Source organism: Armigeres subalbatus, chromosome 2 (genome assembly GCF_024139115.2).
Source record: "Armigeres subalbatus isolate Guangzhou_Male chromosome 2, GZ_Asu_2, whole genome shotgun sequence".
NCBI classification, from domain to species: domain Eukaryota; kingdom Metazoa; phylum Arthropoda; class Insecta; order Diptera; family Culicidae; genus Armigeres; species Armigeres subalbatus.
Genome location: NC_085140.1, coordinates 249,829,711 through 249,857,012, shown reverse-complemented (window position 1 = coordinate 249,857,012; position 27,302 = coordinate 249,829,711). Strand labels below are relative to the sequence as shown.

The 27,302-nt window shown below is 40.9% G+C and overlaps 1 protein-coding gene across 3 annotated transcripts in view; it reads left to right on the top strand.

Annotated features, from left to right (window-relative positions):
- Positions 1 to 27,302, top strand: part of LOC134212059 (protein cappuccino) — a 68,602-nt gene that overhangs the window by 28,151 nt on the left and 13,149 nt on the right. The window contains exons 3-7 of one of the 3 annotated variants that reach the window (XM_062689565.1): positions 545 to 595; positions 8,795 to 9,433; positions 9,524 to 9,742; positions 11,052 to 11,218; positions 18,007 to 19,174. In XM_062689565.1, coding sequence (XP_062545549.1) covers positions 545 to 595; positions 8,795 to 9,433; positions 9,524 to 9,742; positions 11,052 to 11,218; positions 18,007 to 19,174 — 2,244 coding nt within the window. Of the gene's footprint in view, positions 1 to 544; positions 596 to 8,794; positions 9,434 to 9,523; positions 9,743 to 11,051; positions 11,219 to 18,006; positions 19,301 to 27,302 lie in introns of all 3 variants that reach the window. The other 2 variants (XM_062689562.1, XM_062689563.1) reach the window with 2 other exon arrangements.

Genomic DNA, 27,302 nt, shown 5'->3' with positions numbered 1-27,302 from the left:
GAAGATCTAAATGATATGGTCCTCCATTTTGCAATGAAACTACGGTTGCAAACCGTTCATCAATATGTTCAGGGGTTCCTAAACTGATCAAGGTGATAGGGGTTTGATTAGTGGAAAGATAATCCAACAATACTCAATTTCTAACGCGAATTTCTTTACTGTGAGTCACATAAGTATATATATATATATCAACCAACCTTAGAAAATAACTAGGGTAATATAGGTTGTAAATGTTTGATGCAAAGAATTATAAGAGAGGATCTGTCTGAACAGTTCTCCTATCCCCGGTTTCATATATTGTTCAACCGTATTGCAACCCAAAAGCATATTTTTTATACTTGCATTCAAATCAAGTCAATTCCAGGGCTCAAAATTCATTTGGTGCCTACCTACTGTCCGAATATTATTAGTATTTTTATTAAAAATAGATGAGCCGTATCTCATAACTTATTCCATCAGATTGAATTAAATTAAAAAGCATGAACGAGGAGATACAAGTTTGGGAACAGCCGTCACTGTATGTACCTTTCTCTCCACTCTCCAGCACCGAGCTCGAAATACCTTTCCGAATTGAATGCAGTCAGCTATAGCCACGGTACGGTAAATAGTCGCCTACACCTAATATGCAGGGCAAAGAGCCCAACCAACTAAACCAGTGAATCCACGAGGGCTTCAGAATGTGCGCGGGCTGCGCAACGACCTTAGCTCAGTCAGCTTTCGTGAAAGAGTACGAAAGGTAGGAAGAAGTAAATCGCGTTGTTGTGCTCCGGAGATAGATACATGTTGGGCGAGCGGTTGTTGTTCTACGGTTTATAACCTTGATCGAGCTACCACCACTCTATATCTGCGCCTTCAAGCAAGGAATAACATTATACTTTTTATGCGTGGGGCTGCCATTCAAGTGAAGTTTGTGGTTTGATTTGTTTCGGTTTTCAAACTTCGCCCACAGAGTGAACTAGCGGATCACCCATGCGAGTGTTGTGCGTCGTTATCAGTTAACAAGTTTGTTCGGACCTGTTTTTGGCACACGGAGTGGGAAGAAGATCGACTGATCTCTTGTTAGCGCTAAGTAGATTCAGTTCATTCAATTTTTGGATGCAACGATATCTAACGGTGTTGGCAAAGAAAGCATAAAAGTGGCACCGAATCATTGAATAGGAAACCAAGTGAATTGCATTAGTGGCATATTTAGAGGTACTTAATCGTTTAATATACAATTGCATCAGTGATTCAAATCCAGCTCCATTACTCAACACGCGTTATACTGTGAGGTTCAATTGAACTTAGTTTTGGGCACCGGCTCAATGTATGCCAGTCACATAATTGCACTTCAATTGATATCCAATAATTGGTAACCCGTATTTTATCTGATAATTATCACAAGAAAATTAGTTTGTGAGTGAAAAAGAGTGTATAGTGTAGTGAAATTCTGTTCTTAATTTTGTAATGTTTACAAAATACGCGAAGAATAGTAATTTGCATCAAAGTTACTTTTTTTGCATTCGTCGAAACAATTTTGGATAATTTTTATGCATTATTATAAAAAATAAGACTATAGAAGAATGTCATGATAAAAAATATTTCACGTAAGTACACATGCTTCATACAGATTAAGCAGGGTAAACATCACTAATTAAGTTGCACTCTGCTGCATACATAATTGAATTCAAGACAAGCCATTGTCTAACCAGGCGCAATTTCTATTCATACGAATAATGACATCACCCTATTGTGGGGATAAAATTCAGCTCAAGGGAGATAAAAGTGAATTGAATGTAAGCGATAGCAGAGCGATATTTACATACTGAATTCAATACAAAAGGCCATAGACGTGTACCTACGGCCATTCCAGTAGTGTCTACAAGCGAGATTTCAGCAATTTGCACTTTCCCATTCAACGAAAGCCCAGATTAACTCACTTTGCAGTTATAGTTCTTTCTTGCAAATTAATCCAATTTTCTCTGAATGTGAGCACAATGTCGCCGAAACATTGAGTCGAGGTGTTGCATTATTTTTCTCTGAAAATCATTACAACTATTATACAAAATTAATCATTTTGCTTGTGTAATAATGTGTAAAAAGAAACTAAGTTTAAAAAACGTGTTATTAAATCCATTGATGAACATCTCATAAAAATATGCCTAATAATAATTTGAAAACTACAATGAGGGTACATATACTTACAGAAACTTCCAAACATTTAAGTAGATAACATCTAAAAGCATGAATAATTTTCTACTAGATGTATTAATGTTTTGTACATAAGAATGGCGTCTAGACAAAACCTACAGAGAATACCGAAAACAGGGCGACAAATGTTCTTTCCCCCAGTAATTGCAAAGGAGAGCCTTTATGCAACTACCAATAATGACAACCGCTTTTGTATAGAGAGTTAGTCTTGAAAAGAATGGATTAGTTTTCAATCGCCATCGTAATCATAAACAGTAGCAAAACCAAACGAGAATCTTGATAGAAAGTATCACTCGACTGCTACTGATGCCATCCATGCGAAATTATTTTTGCTACGTCTCCCTCAGACGCGCTCTCGTGATTCTGCTACCGACGGAAACTTTCTGCCGTCGCTGAGCGATTAACTTACACTTTGAACAAAACTCGTATCGGCTCATCCTTCCCTTGTATAGAATGTTGGTCCTGAGAAGAACCGATTATTTCCCAGTAAGGTGCATAATGAAAAATAATTCGGTTCTTTCCACAATTCTATAGAAGAGATGGTTGAACCGAGACAAATTTTCTGCGAAGTGATTACAAGAATGCTGCTTTTTCGCATGCAACAGCCATTTTATTCGCAAAATTCGAATTATCGGTTTCTTGTTTCGCTACTATGGCGTCGGTAGCGATCATGGAAGCAACGCGGTGGAGTACATTTCTGCATGCGAATAAATTTTTGCAGCCTCTCGCTCTGACGCGCGCTCGTGATTATGCTACCGACGGAAACTTTCTACCGTCACCAAGCGATTATGATTTGCACTTTTAAGAAAATTTTTTTCGGTTTAACCTTTTCTCCCATAAAGCTTCTCCCATAATTATTTCCCACTAGTCGAACCTGTCCGATCTTGCTCGGGTTGTTTTTTTTTCGACCAAATTGTCAATCTTTTATTTGATTGCAGCGTCGCACTCTAGATCGATTTCAGTTCGAGTTTGATGGCTTTCTTCAGAAATCATAAAACGTTGCATATTGGCATATTCTCAACTTTCTCGAGAAAAAAATCCTTTTCATTCATATAAACACAGCTGACCCCAAGACGAATTGATTGGTGAAGAAATCTTGCACATCGGTCAACCCGTTTGTGAGTTATATTGCCTCAAAGGAAGTGCAAACTCATTTTTATATATAGACGATAATGCGGCGCCTTTCCAGTTACAAACAGCAATAAAACCAAATCAGATTCTTAAGATCAAATTTTACGTTACTGATACTGATGTCATCCATGCGAATAAATTTTGCATCATCTGCTACGGACGGCAACTTCTGCGGTCGCCATTAATTTTCACTTTGCGATTAATTTTCACTTTGAACCAAATTCGTGCAGACTTAACCGTCCTTTGTACTGCCGCTAACTGCTAGTCAGACTTATCTGTATATGGCGCCCATATACAGATAAGTCTGACTTGCGGTTAGCGGCAGTGTATGTGTCGTAACCAAGCAAATCCGTCTTCCGATTTGCCTTTTACCAACACATGTTCACGTCTCAAAAACAGAACACTGAATGATTGTTTATTTTCACCGTTCGAATCATCTAGAATTCCTGTCAGCCTACTGAGATTGAATTTCAAATTTCTTCTCATTAGCTTCTTAGTATGCTGGCATTTAAAATGCCAACTACGATTGAATTCCAAATTCGTTATCATTTTTTCTATTAATGTAAATTTTAAATATTTTAGTCTATTTCATTATTTTTATCATGGAATAAGAAATACGTTCCACTTTATCCATCAATGCAACCAACAAATGCAAATGCAATTTACAGACTAACTTTATTCTCCACAGTATAGAATGTTGGTCCTGAGAAGGACCGATTATTTAATTGGGAATAATGTGCCTTCCGAATTACTGTTGCTGTTAATAATTCGGAAGGCACAATCGCGCTTGTGATTCTTCTGACGAAGTCAAATTTTTGCTGTCGCCAAACGATGATGATTTGCACTATGATGAAAATTTGTTTCGGCTCAACCTTTTCTTCTATAAAATTGAGGTTCTGAAAAGAATCGATTTATTTTCAATAATGCGCCTTCCCAATTAACTGCAACAAAACCAGATCCAGAACCATGCGAGAAAATTTCACTGGAGTGCCGCTGACAATAGCCACTCGACAGTTTGCTGCTGAACCGCTACATATGCAGAAACCACAGGACCGCTACCAACGCCATCGTTCTGTCCGCTCTCCGTGACCACTCACCGTGGATCCTCGAACAGAAATGACGCGCGAGCGCGAAACACGGGTCTTTTTATACCCAGAGAAAATGAAATGGTGGGTCAAAAGGCCTGTAACTTATACCGTAGTGATGCCCGTGTTGGGAATGCATGATCGGGATTGGTTTGTTCTGATATTTTTACTGGGAAGAACAAGAATTGACATTTCAATAGTTTATCGTAAATAATCAAAAGTTTCAACAATATGGGCTTAGTGGTCATATGGCTTCCACTTCTGCCTCATACGCTAGAGGTCGTGGGTTCAATCCTAGGCCCGTTCGATTCCTTCTACTTTGTATCTTTCGATATATTTCTCATGTTCTAGCAATCGTTGGAGCTGGAAATAGGCTTTCATAACGTTTCCATCTTATATCCTAGACCTACAGCTTGACTAATTCTAGCAGGTAACTGTTAGAACTCGAAATGAGCAAAAAAGTTCGTTTCGGAATCGAATTAGAATATACCTTCTACTATACCTTGGCAACTATTCGTTAACCAAGACGAACCTCTGCCATAGAACCTAACCCACAGATTCCAGTAAAAAATCCGCATGAATTCGTGGCGAATGCAGAGGTGTTTTCGGCTTGCAGTGGGCGAATGACTGCATCATCAATTCCTTTTCATCCCCGATGACCGTGAGGACGTGGCCAAAATACTAGAGCTCTCGGATTGTGCACATTGAGGTTGGAGAGCAAATCCCATGATTTCATCCATTGATTTCCTATGCAAATGCGATTGTTCTGGTCAATCATGGAGTAGCAACTACGAAATGCACTCAGTAATCAAAAGTTTCAAAAATATTGACAAATCGCTGGAGAGTTTCCGATTTGATTGATATTTTTTATTTATTACTAGACTAAGGCCGGAGTGGCCTGTGCAGTGCATAAAAGTTTTCTCCATTCAGCTCGGTCGCCAGCCGGTCGTCGCCAGCCACACAGTCTGCGGAGGGTCCGCAAGTCGTCCTCCACTTGATCGATCTCCCTTGGTCGCTGTGCACCTCGCATTCTTGTTTCCGTCGGATCGTTGTCGAGAACCATTTTTACCGGATTGTTGTCCGACATTCCGGCTACGTTTCCGGCTCACCGCAGTCTTCAGATTATCGTGGTGTGAACGATGGATGGTTTTCCCAACAGCTGAGGCAACTCGTGGTTCATTCGCCTCTTCCACGTACCGTCCGCCATCTGCAACCCGCGATAGATGGTACGCAACACTTTCGAAAACTCCCAGTGCGCGTTGGTCCTCCACCAGAATAGTTCAGATCTCGTGTTCGTAGAGAACTGCCGGTCTAATAAGCGTTTTGTAGATCGTCAGTTTGGTACGGCGGCGAACTCTATTCGATCGGAGCGTTTTGCGAAGTCCAAAGTACGTACGATTTCCTGCCATGGTGCGTTTCCAAATTTCTCTGCTCCATACGAGGTATAACACCTTGTCCGCGGTATTACAAGGTACTCTCTCGAATTTTGTTTAGCAGACTGAGCTCATTTGTCATAAGACGAGTTTAGTGCATTTCCGATTTCTGTATCTCGTACTTCACTAGACTTATACGAGACACTGGAGATGACATTACAGTTGAGGTCGAAATAATATCTGTATAGATTTCAACGTGGTGGAATTAAATGGAACAGTACTAAACTCGTCTTATGACAGGTGAAGACATTCCACTAAAAGAGCTTAAACATTTTCTTAGACTGCTCTCGTTTGCGAAGACCTTTATCGATGAACATCAAAGCGGTTTTCGAGAAGGACGACCAACAACGGACCAGATGTTTACTCTGAGATAAGTCCTTGATAAATTCCGGTAATACAACTTATCGGACTCAATGAAAATGAGCTAAACTGTCGCATATAATACTAGAACTTGGCTTTCCGACAAAGCTTGTTACACTGATTCATGCGACGCTGGATGGGTGGTCCAAATCGAGCGTCAGAATATCTAGTGAGATATCCTATTCTTTCGTGACGTTATATGGGTTGAAGCAAGGCGATACCAAGTGATACGGTCTTTAATATGCTATCCAACACAGCTCTGGAAGATGCAATTCCAAGATCTGGTGTCTTACATGTTTCTTGGTTTTGCGGATGGCATCGACATCATTGGTAGACCGCAGAGCAGTCTACCGAACAAATCAAGGAAACCGAAAGCCGAAAAGCCCTTGTTCAACCAGAAAACGCGGTGTTCCACATGAACCTTTCGTTTCATTGGCTCAAATATGTATCGAATACGAATAAAAGGAATTATTAATACATAAAGTGAAGAGCTCGATTATCATACATAATTTTTATGAGCCAAGTTATATCCTACAGTATTTTATAATAAATTATAAAAAAGAAGCTTCTCGAACCACATAGATAAATATGTGGGCCGGTTATGATGTATTTTCTACCACGGTGTGCGGGCCATAAGCCGCATCCGGCCCGCGGGCCGTACGTTGGGCAGCCCTGGTTTAGGGTTATTTGACAGAATGCCATTTGGCCGAATGCCGTTTGATTTCCTTATTGAGTGAAGTGACGAGTGAGATGTTCAAAGTGAATAGTGAAAAGTGAGAAATGAAATGTTCGGAATCAATCCCTTCTCACTTTTTACCTTTCACTTCTCACTTTGCAGCTTTACTTCACAAATTTTTCACTTCTATTTTCTCAAGGAAAGCAGGAAGGTAGGAGATGGAATGATGAGAAGGAATAAAAATTAAGTTAAAAAATTCCAATTTCCACCTCACCAGTCCAATTGACCTCACACTTTTCACTGCTCGATTCTTACTTCTCATTTCACACTTCTTTCTTCTCACTTTTCATAATTTACTTTTTTTATCTCAGTTTTCATTTATCACAGCTCACTTCACAATTATCACTTTGAACTTGTCACTTCTCACTTCTTATCTTTAACTTCTTACTTCTCACTTCTGACTTCTTACCTTTCACTTCTCATTTTTCACTTTCACTTCCACCTTTCACTTCTTACTCCTCACTCCACAGTTCTCAATAAGTATCATACTGCCCTTCTACGCATAATTGTCCCACGTTTGCTTTCGTGGTTTTTGACTTTTTACCATGATGTACACGTTTTGAAAACTCTCACAGGTATCGAACTTTGTTCGGATAAACATTGAAAACATCCTCAAGTCTATTTGTCCCATTGCTTAATTTTAACGCATAATTGCCTAGCGGAAATTAAATTCAACATTCTATTATTTTATGGAGTAACGCCCATTGGAAAAGTATTTTCTGCTTAGATTTTCGAAACTTAGAAAAAAAAAATTTGAGTTGTGCCAGTATTGCACGATACCGTTGATTATGTCAATCGCAGTAGTCATTTACGAAATCATCCTCTGAGCGGGACCGATATGTGTAAAAAAAAAGAAACAAGTATTTACTCTGCCTATGACTTCATAATTGTAACAATCGACAAAAGTATACATCGGAGAAATTGAACGTTTAAGTTTGTGATATGCATCAGTATGGAAATCTAACTAATTTTCTAAAAATCGCCAAAAATTACAGATAACTTTTTTTCAGTTGAAATCTTCCATAGCGTCATTTTACTTGATATTTGAGTGCAAATTGATTGCGATTTTTTTCGTTCGAGGAACTTGGCATAACGGCGACCGAATTATCCAGTGTTACTGTTATGCGGTCACTTTGTTACAAAACAACTTGATAGTTTTTTCGCGGTTTTTAGAACAAACTTTCTCTTTTCAATTAGTCAGGTCAAAGAACTAACAATTTAGAGACGCGTCCTAAGTATGACAGAAAATCGACAAAAATGCAAATGTTACAAATATGCGAACATGGGCAGTACTGTACTGCCGCTAACGCCATATACAGATGTGCTCGACTTGCGGTTAGCGGCAGTGTATTTCTCGACATAACTGTCTCGCCAAATTATTTTCATGATCACGGTCACAATTTTTTTTTGTGGACGTAAACATAGAATGATTTCAATAAAATTGAGTTTTTTAATGGTCCTGAGATGTAATATTCCTAAATTCCCTACCGGTTGGAGGTCAGCAAAAAAAATAATTCAATTTTAAATGCAATTTCCTCAATTATCTTTTTTTGAATTTCGAACTGAGTCGATTGGTGTACATATATGGGTCTCAGAGCCTCTAATAAAAAGTTTGTTTTTGGAGCGGATATAGCCTTCACTCGTACTTAGTATTCGAGAACGGCAGAAAGCTCAATAGGCAGAATAACTATCATAGGTAGTAGAATAATTTAAATGCCACGTTGAAGTAATTGGACGTTTGTGACCTTCTGCTCGAAATCACTAGACCACCGTGACTATCTTATCTTCACTTGCTCTAGAATACACTATAATCAAAAAGAAACAATGAATCGAATCGTTTCCTTTGTTTCGCATTTCAGATCCATCCGGCAAGATAATTCATCTCGTCGAGCACACCACATCGTCCAGTTCGGATTCGATCTTCACGGATCCGTGCACGCCGGTAGGGCCATTCGCCACCGAAATTAACGAGGCCTACTACTCGGAGGAGGACCTGATTGCGGCCCAAGACGAGGAAACAGAATCCACGCCCGTTCGATCGGCGGGTGCTTTAACCGCGAACAGGCTGAAACAACTTAGCATTCATAAGGTGGAGCCGATTGATTTGAATGAAAATCGTGTTGCAACCGCCGACCAGTGGAGGGAAAAGCTAACGGTCGCCGATGTTTCGTACATCAGCGTGAAAAGCAGTGGCGATCAGTGGTGGCTGGGAAAGTGTGTTGTGGAAAATGTGAACAACATCAGTGTGGATGGCCTCCAGTGTAGAGTGGAAACTAGCGAGGTAGAGTCCCAAACTGCGGAAGGTGGCGAAGAAATGGCACTCAACTTTCGGAGCAATGCCGTTGCGCCTTGCGGGATGGGGCAAATTCAAAGCGTCCAAGATGGGCTCGGAACGCCCACCGACGAGTGCAAGGACAAAAGCATCTTCAATGTGGCGCGCGTCAAAATGGTCGAACTGTCGGAGATCAAAACGCCAAACTCGCTCTACGCTACCCCTTGTGAGTTTGGACCTTCCGTTTGAAATATACATTAAATTGAATGTATTGCTAATTGTTTTTTTTTTTTTTCATCATTCCATTGGTTTCCAGTATCCATCAGTCAAACGTCAGAAGCCAGCAGAGTTGGTGTCAATGAGCAACAGCAGTGGACAACACCTAAGCTGCCTGCCGGTGAAGGAAATGTTTACCGGAAGGTGGTTTCGCTGTCGTCCGGAAAAGCAACGGAGAGTGTGCCGCCAAGTAGCAAGATCTTGCGTCCATCGTTCGTGCCGGAAAAGTTGAACTTCTCCGCATACGAAAAGTTTGAAGGTAATTTCTAAAGATGTGTATCTTAAATCGATTATTAACTTTATTATGTATAAAAAGTTGATTTGAACTTTCTTAGAATGCTAAGCTCCTATTGAAACGAAAAGGTGTGTTAATGTAATGAGCATTACTTATCCGCGTCATGATAAAAAAGACCAAACAAGACAGACGTGAGCTTCCTGTTTGAAAATAAATAAATTAATAAAATACTCAATCAAGGATTAGCGAAGTAAGTTCACTTCGGAAATAATGTGCCATTTTATTTGGTAAATTAGTCAAAAAAGTCAAATCAAATTATTTTTATTTCTATTTTCTTGCATTCGCTCATCTATGTTTTATTGAACAAGTTATATTTCCAATTCAACAAAATACTGTACTCCCACCTAATTCGTACATTCCATTTAACAAGCTCATTGCCGAAATAACTATTTTGGCTCACCATTCAACCGCTGCAAGCATTACGAATCAAAATTATTGTGCAATCTACACCACTATCCATTAGGAAGACAATATTTTTACGCTATCCCAGCAACGCTCACACCTTTTCGCAGTCCAAACATCAATTAACACCCACTTATCGCGGTTCTTGAAATGTAGACAAGCGCCCAACAAAATGCCATGCGTTTTGTCTCGTTTGTCACTGCTAAGCTTCGTCAGTCTTTCCGCGAAACTTCCTCGTGAAGCATTCAGTTGCCCCGGTTGATTCGATTCCATAAATATTAGGATATTTACGCCAAAAAGTGATTGTCGATCATTCCGCAATGCAGCCAAAAATTCTCAACGAGCGACTCTTCGAGCACAAGCTGTTTTGGAGCGCCGTTAAATTCAGTTTGATCCTTGATGATGCGTACTGCGGATTTAAATTTCGGCAACTGATGCAACATCATAGAAAGCGGACAAAATCGGCTTCTAATCCACTTCAGCTCGAGTGGAAAAAATCATCTACAGTTGATTGTGAAGTCTTCAATGTGCTGATTCAATTTGTCGTTTATCGACGAAGAGTAGTTCCTGGTGGGTGCCACCAGAGCCCCGTTTGGGTCTATCTGTTGTTTGAAACACGTGAACTGATCGTAATGTTCGATAATCGGCGTCCCTGCTACAAATGGCATCGTCGAAAAAGTGAAATCAACAACAGCCGTTATCAGTTGGTTGAAGATAAGAGCGTAGTGTCGTCACTAGATACAAGTATGCTTCTATGAGTGTCATCAATATCAACAATTTAAAGATAAATTCCCCTTCAGGGAAATTACAGCGCAATCAGCATTGAACTTGCAGACTGATAATCTATTTTTTTGTGTCATACCCTTCCTAGGTCAAATGCTCATGAATTGGCTTGCGTCGACTCTTCAGACTTCGAGCGCCACGGTAAACGAACAGGAGTTGAACACGGTGATGCTGCAGTACTGCACCAACCTGATGGTTGCGGGTGTGATCAAACAAATACCGGACAAAATGGCACCCATTCAGGAAACTTTCCGGGTGAGTAAGAAAGAAGTTCAGTATGTATTATTTTGCCATTAAGCATTTCCTGTCAATAGCTAAACTGATCATGCTGATCCTTTATCGCAACAAATCACCGGTAGTGTATTTAAATCAAATCCATGTTTAAAGTCACTTGAGCCATAAAATCATGAACGATGTTGATCATCGCAAAATTTTCAAATATGTGGTGTTGTTAAAAAATAAAAACTCTATTTCTCAAAACTCATACACAATCCAAATAAAGTGCTAGTCAAATAACGTTATCCGCATAGGACAATAATCTTGCGCTTGTAAACAATAAATTGCGCCTTGATAGATTTTTAACGCACATGGATGGAGCGAAATCATTTTAGGCGATGGTTAGATCCTTGAAGTTGTGTGAGAGAGCCGTGCCCGGGTAGAGGTGAATGACTAATAAATAACATAAAAACAGCAAATTTTGCTGTGATATCAGGTTTTGCTATTTTGAAGTTATTCGCGGATAACATAAAATATATGGAGCAGTATACATGAGTAAGGGAGGAGTGTCAGCCCCTCGCTCTATGCCATTTGACTCTAACCGCCCATCGTGCGCAGAATCTTGTACAAGGAGGGAGATCTTATTATCTCCAGACGTTGCAGAACGGAATGCAGCCTTTCGACAAAAGGGGTTACAGTGTCGAAAAGGTAAAAATCTGCTTCAACGCAGGCAGCCTCGGCGGGAGTTTACCGAAGAAGTCCGAAGGGAGGATTTAAAATGGTAGTTGTTGAAAACCGGAGACCCTGTTGTATTTTGTGTAGTTTGGATAAGCTCTCAATTAAGTTCTGGATTTACATCCGGCTTCGACAGCTCTGACGTGGAGACGAAAAGTCAGCCCCCAGTCGATAAACACCTCGAGGACCTTGAAGGGTTTATGGTTAGGGATTAGTTGTTCGTTTAGTTAAAGACTGAGATCGGAAAGGCGGTGGCGGCCGTCTCATACATGTCCAGCACTATGAAAATGTTTTGGCACAGCTCGCGACGATAGCGATGATAGCGACGAGGAAAAGAGTCACCTCCAGAACAGCTCCTTGTGGGGCCTTAGTCTCCTCCCGGCATGTCCAGGAACCGGAGTTGCCAAATAGCACCCGAAAGGACCGGTCGAAAAGAAAGTTCCGAGTAAAAGCCAGAACAAACACCACTCCACTAGCTGCCTAACCACTAGGGTGTCCAGGTGCAGTTAAACGCCTTCGAGATCGAAGGAGACTAGGCCCGCATGTGTCCCATCCTCATAGGAACTCTGGAGCACATCTCCTAGGTTGACAAAATAGGATCTAGTTCTGTAGTCAGAGCCTAACTCATGGTAGCATGCCTTCCGTTCTCTTCCAGACGGAGCAAACGGTTGACAAGCTTCTCAACCACTTTAGACACACATGATGTTTTGGAAATCCGCCTAAACCTGGAGGGAACTTCATCGGAACCCTGTTTTTGCCTTTCTCGTACAACAAAGTTCATTTCACTACGAAAACGAACTTTTTATAGAAGCCTCGGAGATCCATAGTGTTATATACCAATCGACTCAGCTTGACGAGCTGAGCACATGTCTGTCTGTCCATGTGTATATGTGCGTATGTGTGTGCACAAAAGCTAAGAAAAACATTTGACAACTTTTCACATAGTAATCCTGATCCGATTTTCTCGCAACAAGTTTCATTCGACAGGGAGCAAAGCCTAGTTGATCACTATTGAATTTGATAACGATCGAGTTATCGAGTGCGTTTAAACGAGTGCGTTTAAAAGTTATAAAGAAAATGATACATTTAACCATATTAGCGCCATATAAGGTTGGTGTCTTGGTTAAATGCGAGAAAGGCAGTATCACTATTCGGTGAATTAAGTTGGGTTTTTTTTATCGAGATCGAAATCACTAGGCTCCTTCTTCAATCGTCCGCAAAAGTGTTGGTCCCAACGCATCAGCACACCCATTACCCAAACTAGAGGTATTCTAGTTGCTCCTAACTAGAGCAGAGATAACTAGAGTTTCCATCCCGGGACATCCCGGGACGAAAAATCCCGGGATTTAGGAAAATTCGGGATTTCCCGATTCCCGGGATATTATTTTTGAAATCCCGAAAATCCCGGGATACTCGGGACAAAAAATCTTTTTTTACTTCAGGCTTACTAATAGTGTGTATGCTCACAATTTTTATTTGCATTGAACGCCCAACGCCAAGGGGAACTCCCTCACAAAGAAAACACAAGAGTTTTCTTTACCCTATGGCGGTTTACTGACTGATACTTCTGCCAGCAACTGCAACTGCAGCAATTTCAGCTAACTGGTGTATAGTTCCTGCTTATCTTCCGTCTACAACGATGAGTCGCACACTATACGATACATATTTTATTTTATTTTGCGATTCTATTTTACGCGTAATTTAATTATCATTTGTGCACGCCTCGTCAATCTTCTCGGCCCTCCTAACACCGAGCTAGTCATCCTGAGCTCTTCGTCCCCCATGTTTATGTTTTGGTCCGAGTTCCTTCAGGACTTCTGCTGACCAGCTTCTGAATGTTTCGGATTAAAGCTCTTCTTAGACTGTTGCTGACCTGCCCCAATAAATTCGGTGCGACGCTACCCATGATTAACGCAGTCAATTCTTGATCCCACGGCGCCACGCGACTTATACAACCGATTCATGGATCTCGTACTGCGATTACGTCAAAGATTAGTTACCTAATTAGTTGGTCTTTGATAAAGTCTTTGGGACTAGTTTATCGACACTAAGTTGTAGATCTGAAACCATTCCTGGGCCTATAACCTGTTGATGAATAGCGGGAGCTGTAACTCATGATCCTGGCTGGCTTATGCTCCCAGTACGATTCCATCTGCCGTCTACAGGAAGGTGGCTGACACTACCTAGTATTGCCACAGAAAATACGCTGCTTGAATGAAAATTTAGAAATGGTCTAAATCCAGTATATAATACAAACAATCGAGCCTACTTCGACGGACAGCGAACGCATCTTTTCGTACTCGGCGAACATTTGTTCCTACTTTCCGATACAAACGCAAATACTAGGGTAGTTCGCCAAATGTTGAACGGCTAATTTCTTCGCCTATTGTTGAACGCACGTGTATTTCTTATGGGAGTTCAACAATAGGCGATAAAATTAGCCGTTCAGCATTTGGCGGTTTCCCCTGTTTGCTTTTTGAAGTCAAACCAAGGATCGATTTAAATTGAAATTGAATTTAGTTTTAATTTGAATTCTGTATGATCTGGCCTTTCTAAAATATGAACTTTACCCCTAAACTTCGAAAAAAAACTTTTTCAAAACAAAAAAATAATGTTTTTAAAAACATCGAAAATTCCCGGGATATACAAGAATTTTCATCCCGAATCCCGGGACAGCAAAAATAGCCGGGAAATGGAAACTCTAGAGATAACCTTCGCAAATTGTACGACCATGCACATCAAGGTGAATGGGGGAAGACCTTCTGTAGCTCTCTCTGGGGAATTTCGGCGTTGAACTTAATTATAGAATTTAAAAAAACATCCTACTAAAGTTTAAAAAAAGGGGACAGCTCTATGATCGGCTGTTTGAACCGTAGACGTATGACTACGTAGATTCAAGTGTAATCTGTCACTTCTAAGAATGTACACTTGCTGCATATCGTATTGATCTTCTACTCGAAGCAATCAGACCTATGTGACTTTACAATGTATCAAAATTTCAAGCACTTAGCGTTTCTAATAGTGATCTGACACTGCCGATTTCTCTATAAATCTTCAATACCTTAAACAGATGATTAGAAGCACTTACTTTACTTAAACGGACGGTTTGGAGGAAGCCTCAAGAGCACTCGAAGGGCCTGTATTCTAACTTCAACAGCTCTCCGATTCTCCTCAAACCACTATACGAGAGCTCGGCACCCGGATACGCAGCTGGTTTGTGGCGCCGGCAGCGTATCACTCGAGTAAACTTGAGGAAAGAAACCGGTCCGTTAGTTCCCAACGAGTTCCACAGCAATTGCCGATAGTAAGGGAGACATGGCCGAAAATAAGGATAGGGTAGAACATGTCTCCCACTTAAAGATCCAGAGGACATCGCTGCTAACTGTAGTGACGTCAATAGAAGTAGCGGAGTGCCCGCGAATGCCCTGGGAAAGGCCTACCCTTCACCCACCCCAAGCAGGATGTTGGGCGTTCATATCTCCAAGTAAGAGAACAGGGAATGGGGAATTATTGACAATGTTGCTTACTTTCTGTTTAACCCCCGGAATGGAACCGCGCAGGGGAGGTAGTTGTTGATGATGGCAACCGACATGCTCCAACGGAGACAGACTGCTACAACAGGCACGTCTTTGTTTAGAAAAGGGTTTCCTTAAAAAAATCATTAATCACCACCAATCGTCGGTCCCGATCTTGCTGATCAATTAATTTCTCCCTCCGAGTGCGCGGATCGTAGCGCTTGTTGAAGCGCAGTTGCCTTCCTGGAGGCCACTGACCCAGGGTAGATTGGCTTAACAAGCGGTTTTAGGTCGGGAAAGTTGTTTTAGAAATCGTTGATATTTCCCTGTAGGTAAAGCCTGATATCTCCAGTGAGCTGAAAGGCAGCTCTGTTAAGTCTCGATATCCCGGGAGTAGGTACAACGTGTAACTTTTCATGACGTCCAGACGTCTGTAGAATGGTCGTCCAAACACCCCACGTTAGCTCAACCAACTTCTCAGGATCAACTCTTTCCTGCTTGGGTTACTCACCGGTACATTTTACTTAGAAATTTATAGTTTTCTTTTCGAAAGGAAGGTTTGGGTGAGTTTTACGATAAGGATCGTTGCGTCCGATTGATATGTTGGCGCCTATCTCTCACATGCAAGGTGGTAATTGTGAACGACATACCTTCGGTTCAAGACCACTGGTAGAAACGCCAGAGGAGGAGGATATTCGGAAACAGTTTTTCAGTTGGCAACTACGGACCAACGGGCAGTCGGAGTGACCGGATGATACTGCTCAGGCTTGGTTGGGCCGTGTGGGCCGGAATGCACTGCTGCAACCGGACGTCGGGACTTGAACGGCCAACCGGTGATCCTGAATGCCCTGGCCTAGATTCCACGGGCTGTCGAAGGGCCGGAATGCACGGCTGCGGCTTGTTCAGACGGCTGGATTGGCCGGAAAATATAGCTCCAGCTTGGGTGGGACGCTCAGGTTTGGTTGGAACGCCGCGTGGAGCAGCAATGTGTTGCTGCAACTGTACTGCGGGGGGATGCCATCTGGCGGCTTGATCGGGCCGCGTGGTGGCCGAAACGTTTCACTAGGGCTTTTGCGGCTGATCTCGGGATAGCCAAATATCTTTATCTGGCATGAATAACTGGACGCTCGGGTGTAATGCTACAATATAGATTGTACGTGATACAGGTTTGTTGTTTCTACACTGCAATTTGAATGGGCGCCCTTATTGCCGGAAAACTTTTCTGTGCGAATACAATCATCGCACTTTGTTTTGATGATCGAAACGATTGTAGAAGTCTCCGAATAAATATGGAAAAGTTGGCTTCCTTAAACATCAATTTAAAAAAACATACAATTGAGCTTAGGTCCGATTTCCAACTGCTCTCTCGCTGTGTGAAACGAACTCACCGAAAATCGTCGGCCATCGGTTACACAAAAATGAGCAACATGGTAGTTACTCATATATGAGTTGGGCAAGGAGAGGCCCGTTTTGTGTGAACGGAACACAAAAAATGTAATTCTTTTTAAGCGTGTAATGGGTTTTCCGCCTCAGTGAGAAGTGAGTAGGATTGGGGAGAATTGACGATGGAAGTATTTTGGGTAATTGCGCATTGGCATGTTAGTTATTTCGCTTTGCTAACGGAAATGGTAACAAACGGTACAACTTGGAGCGAGATTTGGTGGGACTATAATGGAATGAGTAGAAGAACCCATTGCTGTTGGCTGCGTTGGAGGACAGAATTTTGTTACATGACGCTTAGAAAGATGAAACACAAAACATGTTATGTACGAAGAAAGCTGTAAAAAGGTTTTCGCTAAACAAACAAGTATTTGATCATAGAAGATGTTTTGTACTACATTCTCACAATTTACTGACAACATGCCATAACACGATGTTCTGTTTTTTGTCTCTTATAATGTTCGTCGAACAAATACTAATTTTTGGGTTTTTTCCACACCTGTACAGAAGTTAAACCTATCCTCGCCGTATTCCTCTTCAGTGGGGCAAAAGCCTTCAATACTGATCTGCGATTGATTCCAGTGAGGTCGATATCGTCTACAACTTCTATCCTGTCCCGACCTTCCCGTTGTGCCGACCGAGGGGTTAGCAATGTTAGTGAAGCTTTGTTCGCATAAGAAGACTCAAAGATGAAGATTAATGAATTCATTTTACATCACTAAACCTGGATATACAAAGGTATTACTTGCAAAAATGTATTAGCATGCTCGCAAGTATCAAGAAAGTTTTTGTCATTTTTTGTTTACCCAATCCTAGTCATGGTCCGTTACTGATTGCAAAATGTTTAAAAGTGTTATGTAAAAACCCACAAAATCAAATTAAAAATATGAACGATAACATGTACAACACAAAACTACAGTGTAACTAATCAACGCAAACAGTAAAATTAAATTGTCAAACACAGCCGAAACGTCGGGAAATTAAAACATTATTGTTCGAACATAATAAACTGGAAAGCCGAATAAAAAAAACAAATTCAACAGTTGAGGAATTAGAAGAAAATTAATAGCTGTTATATGTGCCTTATCACCTATTTACAATCCCGTTTTTGTTCTTGTATTTTTCAATTCTTTTAAGCCCAATCTAATGTACCAGTGGACCCACACTGAAGTACCATCACCAGCGCCGTTGACCCCGGGCCGATTAGAACCTCACGTGGTTTGGCCACATATCATACCATCCTTGGACGTGGCCACCAAATCGGCGACACATTCCACTACCACTCCAACGGAGGATAGCGAAAGCGAAGACTGCAAAATGACCATCAAGACAAGCACTCCAAAAGTGTGCAAACCCAAGGTCGACTCGAACCTCGAAGATCTGAAGAACAAAGTAAACAAGTGTGTAAATATGTGTGACATTAGAATATTAGTTCAAACATTCCTATGTGATGTAAATAATAGTGATTCAAATGAAGCGGGAATAGTGGAAGCGAAAAATCGAACGTGTATACTTAGTGACCTACTCAATGAAACCGATGTGACGATTTATCATCAAGATGCTAAACAGTTGGTGACACCTCCACAAGCACCGCCACTGACTAGCAAAGCTATGGAACCGGAAACACCACGTATTAATGGAAATTTATCGTCTGAGTGTGATCCAAATATAATTAACGCAAGCTTACCTAACAGTATTGATAAACGAAGTGATTTTTCCGCGCCAAACATTAACACCAGTGACAGCAACAGTAACCAGACTAACGGCAGTGTGTTCAATAACAACAATAACGAGACCTCAACCACCATCTATGTCTGCCAGCAATGCTGTAAACAAACAGTGGCTACAAGTGAGGAAAGCTCCCGAAGCGTCAGCAATGATCATCCAATGCCCCAGGTTCCCGCTACCCTGAAACAACTTGTAACACAAGAAACGCAAACCGAAGCGGAGAAACCCATCGATAATGTACCTGTTCCGGCAGCAGCTCCTCCTCCTCCGCCACCCCCACTACCTCCGCCCCCTCCTCCACCACCACCTCCACCATCCATGCTTAAAGCGGCACCACCACCTCCACCTCCGCCACCTCCTCCTCCCCCACCACTACCACCACCTGCACCGCCTGTTGCCCCTCCTCTTCCTCCAATGCCACCTGGCTCTGCTGGATCCGGTGGTCCACCAGCACCACCCTTGCCACCACCGCCACCGCTACCGCCAATGGCTCCCCCTCCGGCCTTGGGACCGGGTGCACCGGCACCGCCTCCGCCTCTGTTCGCCGCTCCGGCCAGTGCTGCTCCTCTGGGATCAGGTAAATTACCGTCAAGCGCTACTCAGAGTGCTGCCCATTCTGGCCACGTGGCCACCACCACCGCAGGCCCTCCACCACCATTACCATTACCAATACCGACGCCCGGAGGATGGTATCAAGCAAATAGTAAGCTTTTTTGTTCAATCCTCACAGAGATATTTGTACCCCTTTTTGTAGATTTTTTGTAGATTCTCTGTTGTTTTAACTTCTTTTTGCTAGAAAGAAAATATCTTTTATAAAATATTTTGGTTCTAAATAATAGAAAAGGGTATAAAGCATTAAAAGGGTTATAAATAAGCTTAGGCAGTATTTCGCACTTTTAAAATGGATTTGGTCTAACATCTCTTGTACGTTAACCTCCACTTGAATGATATGGAAACAGATTTGTTATTACAATGTTTACTGCACTGGAAGGTTTTCTAAAGTTCCATTACTTCCATTGGAAATTACTTCGAATTTGTAAATTTCTCTGATTTTTTTTTGGGAAATTCTAAGTTTTCTCAGCCAATTCCTCTGCATTTTTGCGAAAAATTTCTATAAAATCCAATGGATTTCTAAAATTCATTATTTTTAAAAAATTCCTCGGAAATTCGCCAAATGTTTTACAGCGAATTATTCGAATTTGCACGGTAAGTTTTTCTGCATTTTAACGAAAGATTCTTTAGAACGGAAACGAAAAGATTGACGGATTTTCCACGGAAATTTCTTCGGTACTTCCTCGGAAAATTCTTCGGCATTGCTTCAGAAAATTCTCCTGAATTTCCTCGAATATTCTATAAAAAAAACGGGATTGCTCAGGAGATTATCAAATTTTGCCAAAGCTTTCAAATTTTCATGGGAAATCCTTCTCATTATCTAAAACTCCTCAAAATTTTTGCGGAACACTTCCACTCCACGAATTCATTTGAGTTTTTCCAGGAAAGTTCTTTATTAAGTTTTTATTAAGTTCCACTGTAAATTGAATTAACATGAGACAATATTTGGATTTCCACGTGAATTGCTATTGAATTTTTACGAAAAAAAAAGTTTCGACTTGTGACCAAAAATCTATACAACAACTCTTCAAAGCTTACTCTACAACTGTCCTAAACAAGGAAATTATTAGACTTTAAATTATTTAATCTAATCCAATCTAATAATTATTTAAAATCTAATATTTCACATATATCAGCGAAAATTTCCTAGACCGGACTGGGAATCGAACCCAGGCATTTTCAGCATGGTTTTGCTTTGTAGTCGCGAAACTTACCGCACGACTAAGGAAGGCCCCAATATATCAGAGCCTATTGAATCCTAATCCTACCCACCACCCATTGTGTCCGGTGTCCGGAGTCCGGTCACATATGAGTTGCAGTAACCTATGTGGAATATGTGAGCTGCTAGGGTGGAGAAATTTCCGTAGCAATTCCTGAGGGAAATAAATAAGTACCATCTGGAGAAGTCAGTGGCGTAGCCACGGGGGTGGTTTTGGGTATAAAACCCCCCCCGGAGACAAAATTTTTTGAAGAAATTTTTTTTCAAAAAAAAAATGTACAGAAGAATTGAAGAATTTTCGAACGAAATTCTGACGGAATTCCTGGAGAAATTTCTAATGTTATTTCCAAAGTAACTCCTCGAGGAACTTCAAAAAGAGTTCCTGGAGAAATTTCTTAACAATTTTTGAGGGAAGTTCATAAACAACATCTGGAGGCGTTTCCAAAGAAATTCCTGGAAGATTTTTTGTGGGAATTTCCGAAGGAGCTCCTGAAGGAGTTTCCTAAGTAAGTTCCGCAGCAGTTTCCGAAAGAATTCGAGGAAAAATTTTCAAAGGAATTTTTGGAGAAACTTCCGACGTAACTTTTTTAGGAACTTCCTAAAGAAATTTTGGAGGAATTTTTAATGAAATTTTCGAAGGAATTTTTTAATCAACATCTGGAGCAAACTATTTAAGATCTTTTGGAGGAAGTAACAATGGAAATTGAGAAGAAAGTAAGTCCTGTAAGAATATCCCATGGAGTTGCTGGAGGAATTTCCGAATCAAATCATTCATTGTTTCAGAGTAATTATTGTCAAGTCGGGACATTGTTCAAACGGTTTGATATTTTCTTCCGCAAATGACAGTTTTGTTTTAACTACTGGCACCAAATAGTCACTGTATCGATTACATCATCGCGAGTGACAATAAGTCATCGCTCTCGCCACCAGTCTGTAGGTTGGATAATATAATCTTTCAAAAGTGTTTCTTAAAATTTAGTATTCCTGCCTTCAAATACATTCAATCTACCTATTCTACCGGCATTCTAAGTACAGTCGACTCTTTACATCTCGATCTCGATATCTCTCCCTATGTTGATGGTTTTCACTACATCTCAAAAACCTTCATATCTTGGTATCTCTCTCACCCTTATTCTTGTTTACGTACGAACGCGCTTTCGAACGAAAGCTGATGCGCATTCTCGTTTACGCCAGCAAAATCAAATGGGGAAACGATTCGAACAAACTGCATTCGTTCGAAAGTTTCGTTCGTCCGTAAACAATAATAGGGGTGTCTATCTCGATGTGTTCTGATCATATTTTGTTTAGGATTTTCTTTTCCTACATATGTCGATATAATCAAAATTTTAGGCTACTAGACCAATGACAAACACATCAAAAACATGGAATGACATTTGCTCTGGGCCCTCCTTAGCCGTGCGGTGTAACGCGCGCCTACAAAGCAAGACCATACTGAGAGTGGCTGGGTTCGATTCCCGGTGCCGGTCTAGGCAATTTTCGGATTGGAAATTGCCTCGACTTCCCTGGGCATAAAAGTATCATCGTGTTAGCCTAATGATATACGAATGCAAACATGGTAACCTGGCTTAGAAACCTCGCAGTTAATAACTGTGGAAGTGCTCAATGAACACTAAGCTGCGAGGCGGCTCTGTCCCAGTGTGGGATGTAATGCCAATAAGAAGAAGAAGAAAAACATTTGTTCTGTTATCGTTTTTCATAGCAACGAGTTTTTTATCTAGTACCCATTTCTGTTTTCCTCCCATTCCTCGATCTCTCCTTATCTCGATGGTCACTTCAATATCGAGATGTGGAGAGCCGACCGAAGCTGAAACAGTGCACATAAGGCCGAATACGCATAAGGCTGAACTCAAAAGGCTACAATCTCGAAAGACTGAAAATCTCACAAGGCTAAGGAAAAAGAAGGAAGAAAGAAGGGAGAGGAAAGAAGGAGCAAGAGAGAAGTAAGAAAAAAGGACAAGGAGAAAGAAAGATGGAAGAAAGAATAAGTAAGAAAGAAGAAGAAATGAGTAACAGGGAAGAGAGAAGAAAGAAGGAAGGAACAGGGAAGAAGGAAGAAAGAATGAGGAAGCTAGTTGAAAGACGAAAGAGGAAAGAAGAAAAATGGAAGAATGAAGAAGGAATAATGAAGGAGAAAGGAATATAAAGAAGAAAAAAGAATAATGCAGAAGGAAAACCGAAGGAAGAAAACAGGAAGAAAGAAGAAAGGTGGATGAAGGAACAAGAAATAAGGAAGAAGGTAGCAGATGAAAGGAAGCAGAACATAGAAGGAAGAAGGAAAAATGAATAGAGAAGGAAAAATGAACATGAAAGAAGAAGGGAGGAAAAAAGAACAGAGAAGAAAGAAAGAAAAAAGAAGAAAGAAAATGTAGAAGGAAAAAGGTAGAAGGAAGAATGAAGGAGGAAAAATAAGGAATAAAGAAAGAAGAAGAAAGACGGGGCAAGGAAAATGATATACGGAAGACAGAAGGAAGAAAGGAAGAATGAAGGAGGAAAAAGAAAGAATAAAGAAAGAAGAATCGCAATCCCCTCAACAGCACCAAACGCCGAGGGGTGGTGTTTTGATTGCGGTTAATAAACGTCTAAATTCCTGTATTGATTGCGCGCCAATCAGTACATCGCTTGAGCAGCTCTGGGTGAAGATAAAAGCGAAGCATCGAACATTGAGCTTAGGAGTTCTATATCTTCCACCTGATAGAAAAATTGATTTACATTGCATTGAGAACCACATTGATTCGATGGGAAGTGTGATGTCGCGACTTGAACCAAATGATCTCGCTTTGATCTTCGGAGATTACAACCAACCCCACCTGGCTTGGCAAACACTAGCAAACAAGAAGCCATCTCTGGACATTCTACATTCAAGCATATCTCCAACCTGTGCTGCTCTTCTTGATGGGTTCAATCTGCATGGTCTAACACAGTTAAATCATGTGTTTAATAGAAATTCTCAACTCCTCGATTTTTTTTGGTTAACGAACCAGCCGTTTCGGAATGTTTGATAAATGAAGCCGTCGAGCCACTAATAAGTCTCGATGCCGACCATCCGGCATTGGAAACCTACGTCAATTTGCCAACACCGATCTGCTTCGAGAGTGATGATGATCTGGACTGTATTGACTTTCGCAAAGGCAATATAAGTGGACTGAGACAAACGCTAAGTCAATTTGATTGGCGGTATTTCGGTACCTTATTGAATGTAGAAGAAGCTGTGAAGTACTTTACACTTGTCATCAATCGCGCAACAGCTGAAAATGTTCCTGTAAAACAGCCACCGCCTAAACCAGCATGGGGAAATGCTCAACTTCGTCGTTTAAAACAAAGGAGATCAGCGGCATTGAAGAAATATTCTCAAAACCGGAACCCATCTACCAAACGACTGTTTTCACAGGCCAGCAATGATTATCGCTTATACAATCGCCTACTTTATCGCCGCCATGTACATCGAACTCAGCAAAACCTTCGCTCAAATCCTAAGCAATTTTGGTCGTTTGTGAACACCAAGAGAAACGAGAAAGGGCTACCGGTTGAAATTTTTCTAGGAGATCGTCAAGCTAGTACGTGTTTGGACAAATGCAATCTCTTAGCTGACAGATTCAGGAGCGTTTTCTCAGACGCATCTGTCTCTGACAATCAGGTCAAAACAGCCTTGCAGAATGTTCCCAATGATGTATTCAACTTCGACGCTTTCACAATAACTCCGGAACAAGTTAGACTTGCCATTGAGAAGCTTAAATTTTCATACGCTTCCGGACCAGATGGGATCCCTTCAAGTATATTGAAAATGTGTTCTTGAGATCATTACCCCACTAACAAACATTTTCAACCTATCCCTGAGGCAAGGCATTTTCCCCGAAGAATGGAAATTTTCATACATGTTCCCGATTCATAAAAAAGGCGACAAACGAAATGCAGAAAACTACCGTGGGATCACTTTTCTTTGCGCGTGTTCAAAAGTATTTGAGATGCTTATCAAAATGCGCATATCTTTAGACCAGCATGGCTTTCATCCGAAGAGATCTATCTGTACAAACCTTGTACCGTTCATTTCGTCATGTTTACGGAGCATGGAACATGGAGCTCAAGTCGACGTTGTATATACCGATTTAAAAGCCGCTTTTGACCGTGTGGACCACCGAATCCTAATTGCGAAACTCAACAAACTGGGCGTATCAGATGTGTTAACCAGATGGTTCGAATCTTACCTTGTGAACCGAGAGCTTTGCGTGCGAATTGGTTCAGCTGAATCGAATCACTTTACTAACAATTCCGGCGTCCCACAAGGAAGCAACTTAGGACCTTTGCTGTTTACTTTGTTCTTGAACGACGTTGCACTGATTCTCCCGCCACAGTTCCGTACGTTCTATGCCGATGATGTAAAAATGTACGCCGTAGTACGCTCTGTTACTGACTGTATGCATCTCCAGAATCTAGTTAGTACCTTTGAGAACTGGTGCTCCACTAATTCTCTTACGATAAATGTGCAAAAATGTAGCGTAATCACATACCATCGCAACAAGAATTCAATTTTATTTGGATACACTATGAATGATCAACTTCTCCTTCGTGCGCACAGTGTCCACGATCTGGCGATTACCCTCGATGCTGGTCTTACATTCAAGTAGCATTATTCGGACATCATCGCTAGAGCTAATAGACAGTTAGGATTTATGTTCAAAATTGCCGAAGAATTCCGTGATCCATTGTGTCTTAAAGCATTATATTTTGCGCTCGTTAAATCCATTCAAGAATTTGGCATGATTGTATGGTGCCCATTTCACTCTGTTTGGATCACAAGACTGGAATCCGTTCAACGAAAATTCGTACGCTACGCCCTACGGTTTCTCCCATGGAATAACCCGGAAACTCTTCCTCCATATGCCGACCGGTGTCGACTGCTAGGCCTCGATACCCTCGAAAGCAGGCGCGTTATGGCACAGGCGACTTTCCCCGCTAAAGTTTTGATTGAAGATATCGATAGTCCTGCAATACTGGGTCAACTGGGAATCTATGCTCCAGCACGAACTCTGCGCTCTAGAAGCTTCCTTCACCTAGACTTTCGTTCCGTCAACTATGGGATACATGATCCGATCCGATCTATGTCCGCGCGTTTCAAACGAATTTTACTCACTCTACGACTTCAACGGCATCACATCATCTACATTCAGGAATCGAAATCAACATGAATTACTGGATCGAGATCAACGACCTTAAATCTCACTGGCCTCCTCTTTGATGCTGTATTATGAATAGTTTTGTATCCAGTTCTAGATTTTACCTTATTCTATAAGTCAATTTGTAAACTTTATATGTCCTGTTATGTTTTTTAAAAGATGTGGGGTTTTTACGCCTTCTCGAACTCGGCAAAATGTGGCTGGTTCAAGTAGGCTTTTCCCCATCATATACCATATATTACTTCATTAAGGACATAGTTGGAAGAGTACCACGATGGCAGTCAAGATGGCACCGGACTTTCCACGGGTCAACCCCACACCTCCCGCACCCCTCTCCCACCAACATTCGAATGCTTCGTACAGCATCGAACAAAAGTTTAATATTCAAATTACTAACCTGTTCACAGCATATTTATTCACTTCCCGTGATAATGAACATGTTTATCCAAAGAGTCCTATGTATTTCGGCTCGAATAATATCATAAATCAGCAGTTTCGTGCCAATTTATTAGCCGTTCGCGATTTGGTGGGTTTATCACTGCACTTCACTTCTTCTCAAAGGGCACTGAAAAAATCAAGTTTTTACTCACTTCTCCGCACATGAGCAGCCCGAAATGTTGATGGAATGCAAATTAAACATCACTTTTCGAAATCAGTCACTTGTTTAAACCGAAAACTTAATATAAACTGCTATTTTTGCCCGAAAAAACGATTAAAAACTGATCGCGGAGCGAATGTAAACAACGGCACCGGCAGCAGCAAACTAATAACTAGGGTGGTAACGTGTGCAAAAAATCCTAAAATTTGTCTGTGATATCTATTGCACCAGGGGCAGATACTTCATACAAAAAGTGTGACATGGAGGTGAGCGGGGTATAAAATGCTATTTTTTGCGTTACGTAATCAATGGATCTTTCCTGCGTTGCGATTTTCGTTCAGTGAAGTCTTTAGAATGTTGCTTTCAGCTATGTGGGTTCTCTTTTCGCCAGCGTTTGGAGGGGAGGCGCTGTAGCCAGTGTAACGAAAGGTTTTGTTTCCCATACTAGTTTTCATACAAACTTGAACCGGCTTGTGCTCAACCAGTTTTTGTTCAATTCGATTTTTGGAGGACACTCGGAGCATGGGACGGAATCGATTGAGCGTGTTGGAGCTGGGTCGTTTTTTGAACCACCCTACTAATATTTTATGTTTTTTATAAATACGATACCAATACTACTACAGTATATGACAGTTTTTATTGTACCAATATTTTCAAAGCTTTGTTTTGGTACTCAACCCACCTTCACCTTAAGACTATAAAAGTCAGATGAAAAAGATTAATAAATACAAATACAAATACAAGAAGGAAGAAGAAAGACGGGACAAGGAAAATGATATATGGAAGACAGAAGGAAGAAAGAAGGAAGACAAAAGAAAAAAAATGGAAGAAAGAAGGAAGACAAAAGAAGAAAAATGGAAGAAAGAAAGAAGACAAAAGAAGAAAAATGGAAGAAAGAAAAAAAGAGAAGAAACAAGAAAAATGAAAAAGCAAGAAAGGAGAAGAAAGAAGAAAAATAAAGAAGGAAGAATGAAAGAGGAAGAAGCAACAAGAAAGGAAAAAGACGGAAAAATATAATAGAGAAGTAGGAAGAAAAAATAAGAAGGATGTAGGAAGAAAGAAAAAGGAAAGAAGAAGAGAAAAG